The sequence below is a fragment of the Rhincodon typus genome, chromosome 3 (genome assembly GCF_021869965.1).
Source record: "Rhincodon typus isolate 14 chromosome 3, sRhiTyp1.1, whole genome shotgun sequence".
In the NCBI taxonomy this organism is placed as follows: domain Eukaryota; kingdom Metazoa; phylum Chordata; class Chondrichthyes; order Orectolobiformes; family Rhincodontidae; genus Rhincodon; species Rhincodon typus.
In genome coordinates, this window is record NC_063334.1 from 4,813,035 (window position 1) to 4,828,487 (window position 15,453).

At 40.1% G+C, this 15,453-nt stretch overlaps 1 protein-coding gene across 2 annotated transcripts in view; it reads left to right on the forward strand.

Annotated features, from left to right (window-relative positions):
* Positions 1 to 15,453, forward strand: part of tnksa (tankyrase, TRF1-interacting ankyrin-related ADP-ribose polymerase a) — a 151,804-nt gene that overhangs the window by 42,080 nt on the left and 94,271 nt on the right. For both annotated transcript variants that reach the window (XM_048595409.1, XM_048595410.1), the window contains exons 2-3: positions 614 to 838; positions 9,365 to 9,460. In XM_048595409.1, the coding sequence (XP_048451366.1) occupies positions 614 to 838; positions 9,365 to 9,460 (321 nt within the window). The remainder of the gene's footprint in view (positions 1 to 613; positions 839 to 9,364; positions 9,461 to 15,453) is intronic.

Below are 15,453 nucleotides of genomic sequence, written 5' to 3' on the forward strand. Positions count from 1 at the left end.
CACTTCTATCCAGCTTTACTCTGTAATGCCCTATGGCAGGATTTGCCCAGAGTGACAGGGCAGGAATCCAAGTGGTGTCAGGATTTGACATTTTTGGGTTGCAAGCTCAGAGACAGTAATGGGCTCACCTCCCTCTTTCCCCACTGTCAAAGGTGTCCTCTTTCCCTAAACCCCGACTTTCGGAGGTGTTCCTCAGCCGCTTTCCAGTTTTCACTGAGGGTTTGCAACAGCGTTTCAAACTTGAGCTGGGGTCACAGCGGGAAAAAATGTGGGAAACAATGTCTTCAAAGTATTTGTTGAAGTGTTAGGGAAATGTAATGCAAAACATTCTGGTTGTTCAAAATTAAAAGTGGGCCATCAAATTTGAAACCAGAATTTCCTTTTTATAAATGTAATATTTTAGAAAAGATATTTATTTATATTTATAATCTGCATGTAATTTTCAGTCGTTCCTGTGTGGAAAATAAATTTTTTCCCTTGAATGCTTAGAAATCCAAAGGTGAAACACTATAACATTAACATTTGAATTCTTTTGACTTGATATTTCTGAAATATTTGGCAGTTACATGATTGCAGTTTTGATTCAATCTCTAAATTTTACGTCTTATTGCAGGATTTGGCAGGAAAGATGTTGTAGAACATCTGTTACAAAATGGTGCAAATGTTCACGCACGGGATGACGGTGGTCTGATCCCACTTCATAACGCCTGTTCGTTTGGGCACGCAGAAGTGGTCAGTTTGCTGCTGTGCCATGGAGCAGACTCAAATGCTCGAGACAACTGGAATTATACTCCCTTGCATGAAGCAGCAATCAAAGGGAAGATTGATGTCTGTATTGGTAAGTAGTTTGAGATATTTGGAATTTTATTTAATATCCGTTAGCAGGGTTGTTTAGTGACTGGCCCTTCATTTATTGCCCATCCCTAAATGCTCAGAGGGTAGTTAAGAGTTGCTGCGGGTTTGGAATCACACATAGGCCAGACTCGGTAAGGATGACAGCTTTGCTTTCTTATAGGACATTAGTGAACTAGCTGGGTTTTTACAACAATCGACAATAGTTGCATGGCACCCGTAATTCAAATTTCTCCATCTGGCATAGCGGGATTTGGACCCATGTCCCCAGATCATTGGTCTCTGTTCTGGATTGCTAGTCCGATGACGTTACTGCTATGCCACTGCCTCCCCAAATTACCAAAGCTGAAGAGTGGATAGAGCTAGAAGTGTTCTCAAAAAGATGTTTTGAAAGTGCAAGAGCAGCATAAAAATGAAAGGCATTTTGATTGACTTTCCAATGATAGATTTGGAAGAGGGAAACAAAAATGCTTAACGAACAGAATTATTTCAGTTCGAAATACTTAGTGCTGTTTTGAAAATTAAACGGTAGCTGACCAGAAACTTTTTTTTAAAAAAAAAGGTGCTAATGAGTCCAAATCAGTGGTGGTTATACACACATAATGTGTAAAGCATGCACCCACTTGGCATAAATGAAACGACTAACATAGGAGACACTCTTAAATTTTATTACAAAGGAGAGAAACAATGAAGCTTTTTTATGCAATCTCAAATCTCTGGACAAAGTTTTGAAGACGCTCGGTTTATCCGCTAAAGGAGTGGGAAGAATGTGCAACCAGGATGTTTAGATTTTTACCATTTTTGATAACTTTTCCATCTTTTTGGAGTCCACTGTAATTTGGCCTTTGAAACAAGAATTAATTATCTTGAAATAAACATTGTTTTAAACGTGGAATTATTTGCAGACCTAGATACAGCTTGACAGCATCTACTTCCTTTTATTGAAAATTTGACCTTTGCAAGGCAATCGTTTACATTCTGTCTGGTCAGTTTATATTTCCGCTCCTATGTCTGCTCTTAAACTTCGAGGAAATAGCACGAATTTAAATGTTTCACTCTTGCTCCATTGTAGTCACTGAGTCACCATGGTTTGATTTTTTTTCTTCCTATTGAATCATCCAGCTCATGGTTTGAGGGCAGGTTACTTAATGGTCCTTGGTTAAAGACCTGGGTTAGGAATTTAGCTGGTCATTGACTGAACTAATTTCCTATAGTGAGGCAAGCTTTTATTTGAGGTTACTGTTTTGCTTTTGCTGCCTTCAACAATTCACACTGCAGTTAGATAATTGATTTTAGCCCTGTCAGAGTTAGTGTTCATCCTACCGCTTTATTATGACTGTAATTCCTACTAGATGGCTAGTGATTGCAATCAGCATTACTGCTATGTTTTTCCTTCCACACAAGATCTGTGTATGGGAGCAACTTCTGGAACCGAAGGCAATGCTGCAAAGAGAAAGAGCAAGGGGCATACTGATCACTCCTGGAGTGGCTGTGCGCATGCACGTCTTAGAGAAAGTGTTGATTGCAATGTGGTTAACATTGAATCCCATGAAGTCATTGCACTGTCACTATTTTCTAACCTGCACTTATAGAACTAGTAACCAAAAGGTTGCTTTTGCCTATGCAACAAGTTATAGAGGAGACAATAAATCTGCCGGGTGCAACTGTGTTTGCACAGATGGATCATGGAGATCATTTTAATAGCAGTGCGCAGTCTACTGTAATGATGATCTGGCATTAGTTAAAATCATTTGAAAATGGGATTTATGCTTTTAAGAAAAGCTCTGCTAGTTCCCTGGAGACTAGGCAATGTTGGAATGTCTGAAGGAATTAAGAAATTGAATGATTTCCTTCCTTCAAGGCCCTCAAGGGCTGAATGCAGTCCTTAAGAGAAATATAAAGAGAAACTCGGCATGTGGAGATGGAAACCAAGTTCATGTTTCAAGTGCTACTGTATGACTCTTGCCTTAAAAAGGAATATTCAGGATTGTTGCTGAAAATTCAGTAATACACAACTGTTCAATTCAGTATTCAAAGAAGAATCCTTTGTGGGTAAAACAGCCAATCGATGTCTGATCTGTGACTCAGTTTATGCTGAATGTGAGTGAGGCGCAGTGGTAGTTTCCCTATCTCTGGACATGGTGGGCTAGGTTCATCTCCCAGCTGCTTTGGAAATATATCTGAACAAGCTCATTAGAAAATTTTTAAAGAATGCATGTTAATTTAAACAATGGAACAATTTTAGGTGGGGGGGTGGTATCAACCTACTGGTATTATCGCTGATATAACAAGGTGTGGACCTGGATGAATGCAGCAGGCCAGGCAACATCAGAGGAGCAGGAAAGCTGACGTTTCAGGTTTGGACCCTTCTTCAGAAATGGGGGAGGGGAAGGGGGCTCTGAAATAAATAGAGATGGGGGGAGGCCATGATAGAAGGTGGATAGAGGAGCAGATAGGTGGGGAGAAGACAGACAGGTCAAGAAGGCGGGGATGAAGCCAGTACAGGGGAGTGTAGGTAGGGAGTTGGGATGGGGGTTGGTCAGTGAGGGTGGAGGAGCGGATAGGTGGGAGGGAAGACAGACAGGTCAAGGAGGCGGGGATGAGGCTAGTAGGTAGGAAGTGGGGGTGGGGTTGGTCAGTGAGGTGGGAGGAGTGGATAGGTGGGAGAAAAGACGGACAGGTCAAGGAGGCGGGGACGAGAGAGGCTGGTCTTGGATGAGGTCAGGGTTGGGGAGATTTTGAAGCTTGTAAAGTCCACATTGAGACCATTGGGCTGCAGGGTTCCCAGGTGCAATATGAGGTGTTGTTCCTCCAGCCTTCGGGTGACATCATTGTGGCACTGGAGGAGGCCCAGGATGGGCATGTCGTCCAAGGAGTGGGAGGGGGTGTTGAAGTGGTTCGCGACTGGGAAGTGTTGTTTGTCACAAACCGAGCGTAGGTGCTCTACAAAGCGGTCTCCAAGCCTCCGCTTGGTTTCCCCAATTTAGAGGAGGCCACATTGGGAACAGCAGATACAATATACCACATTAGCGGATGTGCAGGTGGACATCTGTTTAATGTGGAAGGTTTTCTTGGGGCCTGGGATAGAGGTGAGGGGGGAGGTGTAGGGGCAGGTGTAGCTGCAGCTGTAGCTATTGCCTTTGTATGTCCTTAGTATCATGTGAAGTGAATCAAATTATCTGAAGACTGGCACTGGTCATGCCGCAGTCCTCAGAAAGAGACTAAGATAGATCATCCATTCTGCACTACTTGCTGAAGGTGGGCGCAAGTGCTTCAGCCTTGTCTTTACACTCACCTGCTTGGCTGTTCCATCGTTTAAAATTAGGATGTTTAATTATCCATCAGTTTTCATAACTGGATGCAAAGCTTTGATTTGATTGTTAGTTGTGGCACCTTTTAACTTTCAGAGCGAGAACAATTCAACAGTGACAATTTCAGCAACTGAACAGATTCCAAGATTTCACTTGTATTTATTTAAAGTGAGTTGCAACCCGTGTGGTGAAGTGATTAGGTAAAAGATACTGTGGGGAACTCAATTGTACTAATATGCCAACAATCTATGCCCCACTTGGCTCCCTTGAATGAATTGCTCTTGCTTGCGTAGTCCAAGATAGCACCTAGGCTTGAATTTGGCTGTTTGAAAATAACGTAGTCCCTGTTTGCACTACCTACCTGCTTTAAGATTATATTTTTTTGAATGTTCAGAAAACTAACTCCATCCAGGCCACTGTGTTAATAGAGAAAGCAGAAGTTTGCTTAGGCTTACTGTCCCTAGTGCAGGTGAGTAGAAATACTACAATATTTTTACAGATTTTCTATTTATGATTGTTATCTGATTTTTGTTGTACTTTAAAACAATAGGTCTTGGTCTTTATAGTATCACCAGAGACCAAAATTAAAGCTACAAATGTCACTTCCCAGTCACCCTTCAGGATCCTTTCTGGTTGTGTCTGGGTTGTCTGTCTGTCCTCCAGAGTTTTTCCATTGTCACTTCAGTACCTGATTTGCTCCAGACATGCTGTCGTCTAGCTTTTAGCTTCAGAATGTCTCTTTCAATCATACTAACCTCAGGTTATTTCAACCAACTGATAAATCCTGTAGAGTCAGTTGCTATTATGAATCTAGTAAGATCAAAATACTGGGGGTGCTGAAGATCTGAAATAAAAACAGAATGCTGGAGAGGCCAAGCAGGTTTTAGAGTATCTGTGGAAAGAGAAAAGTGGAGTTAACATTTTGAGCCCCAATTTGATGGAAACAGTTAATTCTTTTTCTCCAGAGATGCTACCTAGCTTTGAGTATTTCCACTATTTTCTATGTTTATTTCAGTATCTGCAGTTTTTTTTAAAGTAATTAAAACTGCTTTTACACTTGCGTTGGAATACACTGGTCTGAATAACAGCCAAGACCTTGACTGACAAGGGGAGATGGTTAGAATCTATCTTGTCAGAGATAATCATTGTGTAGAGGACATTCAGTACTGAATTCATTACAGGTTGCAAAATTTATAACTTCATCTATGAGAGCATGATAAATGTTTTCCAGTGGTCTGCAGTCTTTATTGTAGCAAGTTGAATAGTTCGTTCCTTAAAGGAGGTAGAAGTTGCATTTCAGACTATTCCCAGTCACCTGAGCAAATTTGTGTTCTTTGCAAAACTGACTCCAGTACCTTTTAACATAATCCACGTGGGACTGTTCACTCAGTTAGGCTGGGCCAGTAACCTTGAGGTTATGAATTCACTCAACCCGCGAAGTTACAAACCAGCAACAGTAAGTATGGCCATGAAAGTACCTGATCATTGTAAGTACCAACTTGTTCATTGATGTCCATCATACCCTCAGGGAGCATAGGAATGGGCAATCAGTTCTGTCCTGTCAGTGGTATTCACAAGCCAAGAATTGTTTTTGTAGAGCATAATAGTACAAACAATATTTACATGCTATCTTTAAGATGGTCTTTTATTTAAACTAAAGATGATTTTAGAAGCAGAGTAGCTCACAGGTGTCTGAATTTTCTGCTAAAGACGATAGGACAGAGGTGGAGTGGGTTGCACTGGGTGCGTGATTTGGAGGTTTCACAGTTATGAGGTAAAGTAAATCATGGTGATAGCATGTCTGAGGACCTGGAGAGAGTTAAGGACTAAGATAAAGATACTAAATTTAATGTAATGGGAAACAGTCACTGTAGTTTCAAAGGATAAGAATAATAAATGAATGGTATTAAAGTATTGGATGAGTTGGGAGTTCATAGTGTCAGAAAGGAAGGCTGCAAGAAAGTTATTGGAATAATTGAATCTTGAGGTGACAAGGAGCGAAGATGAGGGCAGAGGTAGAGAGTATTGTTGTGCTTAAAAAAAGTGATTTGTGCTTTGAAGTTCATAATGGGGTTCCATGGGTCATGTGGAATTGGAACAACACTAAGTCTCTAAAGGGCAATGAAATCTTGGCATCAAAGGAGAAGAATGTGTTCCCAGATATGGACAGAATTGATTTGGTCTTCCTAACATTCAGTGGACATTGTGAGTAATCGAACAAAGACAATTTTGATGCCCTTTTGGTTTTAACCATTGCTTCTGAAAGACAGAAGGTCCTACAATGGCACTTCCATGATGAGCCTACAAAAAACCTATATTGGGAAATGTTTCACTCTGATTATTTGGCGTAGCCACCAGTTTTGGAAAAACCTTCCATAGATAGTATGTTAACAAAACAAAACAACAAATTCAGCATTGAGCCATTAGTGTAAGGAGGCATAACAAGATAACTGCAAAGTTGTGTATGCAATGTTTAAAATGTAATCCATGCTTGAGATATTTAATGCAAATGAAAATTAAGTATTTCTACAGATTAGCAAGTGGAACTTGACATTTGGAGTGTTTATGCAGTCTAGCTGCAAAGTTCATATTACATAACAGCAGAATGAGTTTTAAAATATGTTCACCTCTTTGAAAATCTATGTGAAATCATTTATTGACTATGTTGAATTTGTTTAGAAAGTCCTCCTTGAAGGCTGACTTGTGTTGCTATTTAGCTACAGCCTCCTTTAAATGTCAATTAAGATAGTGAATTGCACTAGTAGTAATAGATACAGTATAAAACAAGATGTTCCATTGCCTTATAAGCTATTTGTCAGCTTCCAGCTGGAGTGTTGTATATGAATAATCTATCCCTTGAAAGATACAAATGATGACAGCTAGATTTGTCCTTTATTTAGACAAAAGGAAACTGCTACATGATTTCAATGACAATTTAAAGATTGTAAACGATATTGAGACTGAGTTAGTACTAATGTATGTGTCATTGATAGCCACAGGTAATGTGCCAGAAAACTGGAGGTTGGCTAAGTTGGTGCCATTATTTAAGAAAAGTGGTAAGGAAAAGTCAGGGACCAGTGAAGCCTGAAGTCCGTAGTGGGTAAGTAATTGGAGGGGATTCTAAGGGACAAGATTTACATGCATTTGAAGAGGCAAGGACTGATTAAGAAGAGTCGGCATGGCTTTGTGCATGGGAAATTGTGTCTGACTAACTTGATTGCCACTTCTTCAAATAACTTTAAGAAGATTGATGAAGGCAGAGCAGTTGACGTTGTTTATATGAACTTCAGCAAGGTTTTCAAGGTTCCGCATGGTAAATTGGTTAGTAAGGTAAGATCCATGTTATCCAGGGGAGCTAGCCAATTAGATAGAAAGTTGGCTTGAAAGTAGGAGACTGGGTTGGTGGAGGGCCGTTTCTCAGACTGGAGGCCTGTGAGCAGCAGTGTGCTGCAAGGATCGTTGCTGGGTCCACTGCTTTTCGTTATTTATATAAATGATGTGATTATAGGAGGTATGGTCAGTAAGCTTGCAGATTGCACCAAAACAGATGGCATAGTGGACAGTGAAGAGCTTTTCTGAGTACAGCGGGACCTTGATCAGATGGGTCAATGGGCTGAGTAGTGGCAGGTAGAGTTTAATGTAGATAAATGAGTGTTGCATTTTTGTAAGGCAAATCAGGGCAGGGTTTAGACATTTAATGGTAGGGCCCTGGGGAGTGTTGCTGAATAAAGTGCCTAAGGGGTGTAGGTGCATAGTTTATTCAAAGTGGAGTCCTAGATAGACAGGATGGTGAAGAAAGTGTTTGGTACGCTTGTCTTCATTGGTCAGTCCGTTAAGTATAGGAGTTGGCATGTCGTGTTGCAACTATACAGGACATTGATTAGGCCACTTTTAGAATACTGCATTCAATTCTGGTCTCCCTGCTATAGGAAAGATGGTGTTAAACATGAAAGGTTTGAGAAAAGCTTCCGGATGTTGACGGAATTGGAGTATTTGAGCTCTAGAGAGAGGCTGAATAGAATGGGGCTGTTTTCCCTGAAGTGTCGGAGGCTGAGGGATGACCTTATAGAGGTTTATAAAATCATGAAGGGCATGGATAGAGTCAATAGTCAAGGCCTTTCTCCCAAGGTAGGGGAGTCCAAAACTAGAGGGCGTAGGATTAAGGTGAGAGGGGAAAAGATTTAACAGGGACCTGCGAGGTAACCTCCCCACGTTGAGGGTGGTGTGTGTGTGGAATGAGCTTCCACAGGAAGTGGTGGAGGCTGGTCTAATTGCAACATTTAAAAGCCAGCATGTGCATAGGAAGGGTTTAGAGGGATATAGGCCAAATGCTGGTAATTGGGACTAGATCAGTTTAGGATATTTGGTCAGCATGGGCGAGTTGGACCGAAGAGTCTGTTTCCATCCTGTATAGCTCCTATGACTCTGTCCTTTGTCCTTTGTGACATCTAGTGATGCATCCAAATAGATAACTGGTTAGCTACAATAATTTATCTAATTTTGCAATTTTTATCGTGTTGAATACAACTTTGGGGAAAAAAACAGACTAGGTATTTATAAAATGGAAGCAAATCATCATCAATTTGTAGGAATTTGTAATAATGACGTTTCCAGAATTGAATCTAAATTTATGAACATTTTGTATAGCTGATAGCAAACTGCATTCCAAAAACAGCAACCAGTGTGATAATAAATAAGCCTGCGTTGACAGTGAGATTAAATGCCAAATTGAGTGTTTTGAATAGAAATTTGTGTTCAGAAGCCTGTTCATTGCAATACTGTAATAATATTGTTTATGCCAGTTTTAACTTGACTGCAGGCTTTAAGGATATTACATTTTGAGACAATGTTTCTTATTATTATGCTAAGTTTATTTTAATGTAAATTGTCAATTATGGAAGGATTTTAGCCAAGTCATGTTCTTGGATAAACCTATGACAACATAGTAAAACTGAGAATGTTTCACAAATGATGGCAGTTGGCTCTCTAAATTCGGACAATGCTATGGTCCATGAATGTTTGATATTATGACGGTCATATCTCATACAATCATTCTTTTGATTTGTTTTTCTGAACACATATGCTGCAGTGCAAGTTCGATGCAATGTGTTGCTTTTGATTCACAATGCTTAGATGAGTCTTGCCAGTTAGCAGTGTTTTTGTTCCTGATATGAGATATTGCTTCTGTTTTCCATGTACAGTTCTTCTGCAGCATGGAGCTGATTCCAACATTCGGAATACCGATGGAAAGACAGCTCAAGACTTGGCAGATCCATCAGCAAAAGCTGTACTGACAGGTAAGATGAATACGCTATTGCTATTGTGTTATTTCGATGTGCTCCTGTATCATCCTTTCTCCATCACATTTCCTTCCCCTCGAGAGAGCTTACTACTTCAGTTATATCAATGTCAACACCTAGTAAGCTATTATTCTCTTTTTAGTAACATAATACATTCAAGATCAAATATGAATCAAGGCCCCCAGACCACCCTACCTCGCAGTCCCTGGATCCTGCCCTACCTCGCAGTCCGCAGTTCGTGACACCCATGACCCGTGGACCCCAGTTCCTGAACCCCACTGCCCCGTGACCCTTTGGTTCCTGACCCGCCCTGTACCTTGCTGCCCCTCGCCACCCTGCGGTCTGTTGACATTCTCCTATGTGCCTGTGTGACTGCACAGAATTCTGTCAGCAGCCACGTGCTTATTATTACTGATAACCGCATTCTGACACCTGCATGAGATTTACTGCTACTTTAACCCATGAACATAAAACTGCTAGATTTCCCTAAATTGGAAATTACTGGGTGTGAGCCGAGACTAACGAAAAATGTGTGATGGAAACAATTTACCAGTGGGAAGGTTAGCCGCTTACTACAGTCCACCTAGCCTCTGGCCTGCTCTTATAACTACAGTAAGCACTGACTTAATCCACTTAAATTTCTGATCATTGGTGAACCTCAATATATTCATGGTTGGGATTCAACAATATTCATATAGTTGGCTATTCAAGATGTTATTTAGAGATTTGCTGGAAATAATCATTACGTGGCACATTTGTGTTTTGCATGTTGCTTTCCATTTTCCAACTGAAGCCTCAGTGTTGTTCAGAATACTGCAGCTTTGGACCTGGAGCTCCTCATTGTCTAGGTGATATAATTGAAGGTGGTTGAATCAAGGACCAATCCCAGTGTCCTTGAACAGAGATGTTTGGCTTTCAGCACCCTACACAAAAAGCTGCTTCTGTACTGCTAACACATGCTATGTGTAATTCCGTATCCCTATTAGCTTACATTAGTCTTTTATAAAGGTTCCGTTCCTATAGCAACGTCAGCCAGAGTTAAACTTTTCAGGGCTGATACCATACCTAAGAATGCAATTATCATTCGACTGAGAATGCTCTTTAGATTCACTTCGGATTTAAAGGAACACTTCACAAATACAAGCTCTCTGCCAAGTATCAAGCTTATCACACTAGAAATCACTCCAGCCAACAGAGAGCTTTCCCCCTTGATGTCCATTGATTTTAATTTTGCTGCGGCTCCTTGATATCAGGGGAAATCATTTGTATCTTACCTCTGGAAATCAGCTCTTCTATTCATGTTTAGACCAAGGCCAAGTGGTTCAGATGGAATCCCAAGTGCACAGCAGTGATCAGATTATTAATCAGCAACTACTGCTCGATAACACTGATGATGACCCCCTTCAGTCACTTTGCTGATAATTGGGAATAGACCAATGCAACAGTAATTGTTTGGATTAGATTTGTATTGCTTTCGATGAGCCAGACATACCTGGGCAGTTTTCCACATTGCCATGTGTTGCAACTGTACTGAAGCAGTTTAGGAGGAGTGGGGAGAGGTAATTAAAAGCTAGGACCTCCCAGCAGTCTTTATCAAGATGTAGAGCCTATTCTTAAAACTTGTATGTAGTTGCAGATGAGCAATTATTAATTTTGCTCAGTCTACAAGATTGTATTTATTATACCAGAAGGTGATTGCCTTCATAAACATTATAACCCTAAAGAGCACCTGCACTTAGGTCCAAATAGCAGCACACACAACAGCTCTTCCCCCTTCTGGTCAGACAGGACATTCTCTAAATTAATGATGAAAGTCTCTGGGACATTGGTTGAAAGGTATGATGCTGCATAATTTTAATAAAGACAAGCACAGTGCAACTTTTTTGAAAAAAGTACTTGTTTAAAATTTTGTTTTTTTCCACCATTCAGATGAGACAACTGCCAAACAGCTTGTTTTCTTAAATAAACTAATAATGATTTTGTATACCCACAACTTATAATTGGTTTAACCTTTATGTGCAGGCCTTTCATGGAGCTTTGTCATGGTGATTTGTGGGGTGTAGTTTGGTGCTTGTAGAAAAGTGTGCACTATGCACAAAGCATTTAATATGTTGCTAGCTTTTGTGATATTGCTTGGTGAGTTGGTGGGTATACTTTTATAATGAATGTTTGGACTGCCTTGGAGTTAATATTCACGTCCCCAACTTAGTGAATGGTTAAGACAAGATTCTGTTCTGGGATTTTTTTTCGGTGCTTTAGATTTAGTTGTACAGTTGTGTCCATCATTCTGTGAAAACCATGTGACTTTTGTTCATTAGTTCTCAAGCAGCAATACAACAAGATGCTAGTCAGAGTCTATAAACTAGAGTTAGTATTAGTCTTATGTGCCATAAAATGATGGTTTATGCGGTGGTCAGCACCATATTAAGCATTTTGGTGAAGCTCAGGAGCCATCATCTGGCATGGCAGTCTGTGCTGAATTTGTTGTAGAGAATAACGATGGCCTGAAAAGGTGCTCAATTCACTGGCCTCAGTTTTCTTTGAGCCATGGTCTCAACTACTTGAGCCTTTTGTTATTATTCACCTCTTCCAATGCTGTTACAAACATGTGGCCTCCAGAAGTCAGGGCCAGCAGCAATCTGCTCCTATTTGCTAGTGTGGATGTCTCCCATTATATCTCAATTTCAGGTTTCCGTGCTGTGACAGTATAGACACTGGGAGTTGTGACCTGGTGGCTAGTTCACACTGCAGAAGGTCTTTGGGTATGCGCCATCATCCAATTGATGAATGTAGCCAATCCGGAGTCAGTATCAACGGCCAGAATTAGGTATTTGATATTTTAGAATGTCTAGATATTGACGGAATTGGGATCAAAGTAAAGTTTTGACAACATTGCAGTGGGGTTGTGGGTTTTTGTGGAAGAACCTTGGTTTCTATAAATGTGAAGAGGAAACTTGAGTCTGGTAAAACAGTTCAAACTTGACATATGACTGGTGGATTTCTAGTGTGTCTATCCCATCAGTGAGCAGTGTGTGTGGACAGAAGACAGATGGTGTGGAATGTCCCTGACCTGCCAGCTCTGGTATGGAGCTTTCTAATGCGAAGCAAAACATTAATTGTTCTCATCTGAAGGCTCTTGAATTTTCAGTCTCTCGCTCTCTCGCTCTCTCCCCAAAACCAGCCTCCAACCTTCTCTCCCTGCAGATGGCTTCAGTAAGAATATTATTTTAAGAAAACAGATGTTAACGGTCTGTTTACTACCCAAACTAAGTTTTTTAACAAAATATAAATTGAGATATTTAAGATGCTGTTGACAACTAGCATACTGTTATGTTGTAGAATATTCAAAAGCCAATTAAAGTTAGAACAGATGTGTAATTAACAAAGTCTGCTGTGTTTTTTCTTTCTCTGCTTCAATTAATCATTCATTATTTTAAATGTATGAGCTTTTGAAATTTGCTTGGCTTCAAATAATTGAGAAATAACTAAATGCACTTTGATATACATCGAAGCATTCTATCATTTAGCTAATTTACATGCTAATGATAAATATTGGGAAGTTGTGCGTTCTGCAGATGTGAAGACTGCATTATTTGCTTTCAGATAACAGGCTTCATTCTGGAGAAAAGTTTCAAATCTTAACTTTTGAGAGAGACTGAGGCCTTCAAGTAAAGAAATGAATAGTGGCGTTAGAAGATGAGGCATTTCGGTCAATGATCTAAATCATTAGTAATTTTTAAAATTTTCTTTGAAGGCTATTTTGAAACTTTAGCTGAAGGAAAAATACTCTAAATAAATTTTAGAGAACACATAAAGGGATTTTTTTCCCCATTCCCTTAAATACAGAGATGGTATCAGATCACTGGAAAATTTAAGCATTACAACTTTGTTCCAAATAAAAAGTTGCAAGAGCAAACAGTAGTCAAAGGCCAGTTTATCCTTTGTGGTAAGAAACCTTTTAGAAAACCATAATTAGCACAGAATTAGTAGCCACTTAGAAAAAGAAATGTTGTTTAATTGAGTCAAATCAGCTTAGATTTAAGGGAAAAGCTATGAATTTTTTGATGAAGCAATAGAGGGGTAATGACAATAATGTAGTTAATATGGCACACAGACTTCCTAAAGGTGTTAATGGTAATGGATAAAACAATTGTGGCAGCATAGAAAGGTAAATTGATTAATGGTGCCTATTAGCTGAAAGCAAGTGTTGCAGTCCTCACCTGTGGGAAATAAACTGACCACAATAAATGAGAATGAATGGTTAATAAATTAATCTACTGGTAAACAGTGGGAAGTACCAAATGTATCTGGTATGCCTAATTTATATAACTGTAGAATCACAAAATAGTGCAACTCAGAAGGAGGCTATTAAGTCTGTTGTGACCATGCTGGATCTTTACAAAAGCAATGGAGCTATTCTCACTCCCCTGCCTTTTTCCTGTAGCCCTACAAATATCTCTGTTCAAATAATTGCACAGTTTTCCTTTGAAAGTGATGATTGAATCCATCTCCACCATACTGTCAACAGTATATTCCAGACCTTAACAAATTGATGTCTAAAAGTCATGCTGACTTGTCATTTCTTTGATTCTTGATAGTTCTACCAATAGAAAACAGGTTCTCCCTATCTAATCAGTACAAACCACAAGTGAATTGGAACACACGTGTCTAAAGTCCTCTCAACCTTCACTTTCGCAAGGAGAAAAGCCCCAGTTTATCTCCTAATTAAAGTCACTCATCACTGGGACCACTCTCATAAATATTTTCTGCAGTCTGTCTAACATCATCGTCACGTTCATAAATCTTGTGCCCAGATTGGACGCACCGCCCCAATTGGGGCCAAACCAATGTTGTAAAAATACTTTCTGTAACTTCCTTGGTTTTGTACTTGATACCTCTATTTATAAAGCTCAAGATCCCATATGCTTTATTAATCCAGCCTTCCTAGCCCCGAACAATTTGTGCACAGATACCCACAGACCCCTTTGCTGTTGTACCATCTTTAGAACTGCATTGTTTATTTTGTATTGCTTCCTTATTGCTACTAAAAAGCACACGTCACCCTTCTTTATATTACATTTCACCTGACACATGCCTGCACAGTTCACCACCTTGATTATTTCCACTCGAAGTCAAAGAAGCAAACAGTCATTGAGATCTACAGCACAGAGAAAGGCCCTTTGGTCTATAAAATCTGCGCCAGTCAAAAACAAGCACCTAACCATTCCAGTCCCATTTTCCACACTTGGCCAAATGCCTTGTACACCTTGCCATCACAAGTGTCCATCTAAATATTTCCTAAATATTGAGAGTTTCTACTTCTGCCACCCTTTCAGGCAATGCCTTCCAGATTCTCACTACACTCTAGGATACACAAATTTTTCCTCCCATCTGGTTTGAGTTCCGTTTGCCACTGATCAGCTCATCTATATCCTCCTGTAATCTAAGTCTATCCTGCTTATTATTTACCACCTCACCGAATTTCATATCGTCTGCAAACTTCCTGATCAACACTCCTATATTCAAATCTTAATCATTTATATCATAAACAACACTGATCCCTGTGGGACCCCACTGGACAAGGGCTTCCAGTCACGAAAACACCCTCGACCTTCACTCTCTGCATCCTGACATTCAGCCAATTTGCCAGTTTCCTTGGATCCCATGGGCTTTTACCTTCGCTATCAATCTTCCCATGTAGGACCTTGTGAAACACTTGCTAACGTTGAGGATAACCTTATAGAGGTTTATAAAATCATGAGCATGGATTGGGTGAATAGCCAAAATCTTTTTCCTAGGGCGCAGGGGTCCAGAACTAGAGGCGACAGGTTTAAAGTGAGAGTCGTGGAGTTGTACAGCACAGAAACAGACCCTTTGGTCCAACTTGGTAATGCTGACCAGATATCCTAAATTAATCTAGTCCCATTTGCCAACATTTGGCCCACATCCCTCTAAACCCTTCCTATTCATGTACACATCCAGATGCCTTT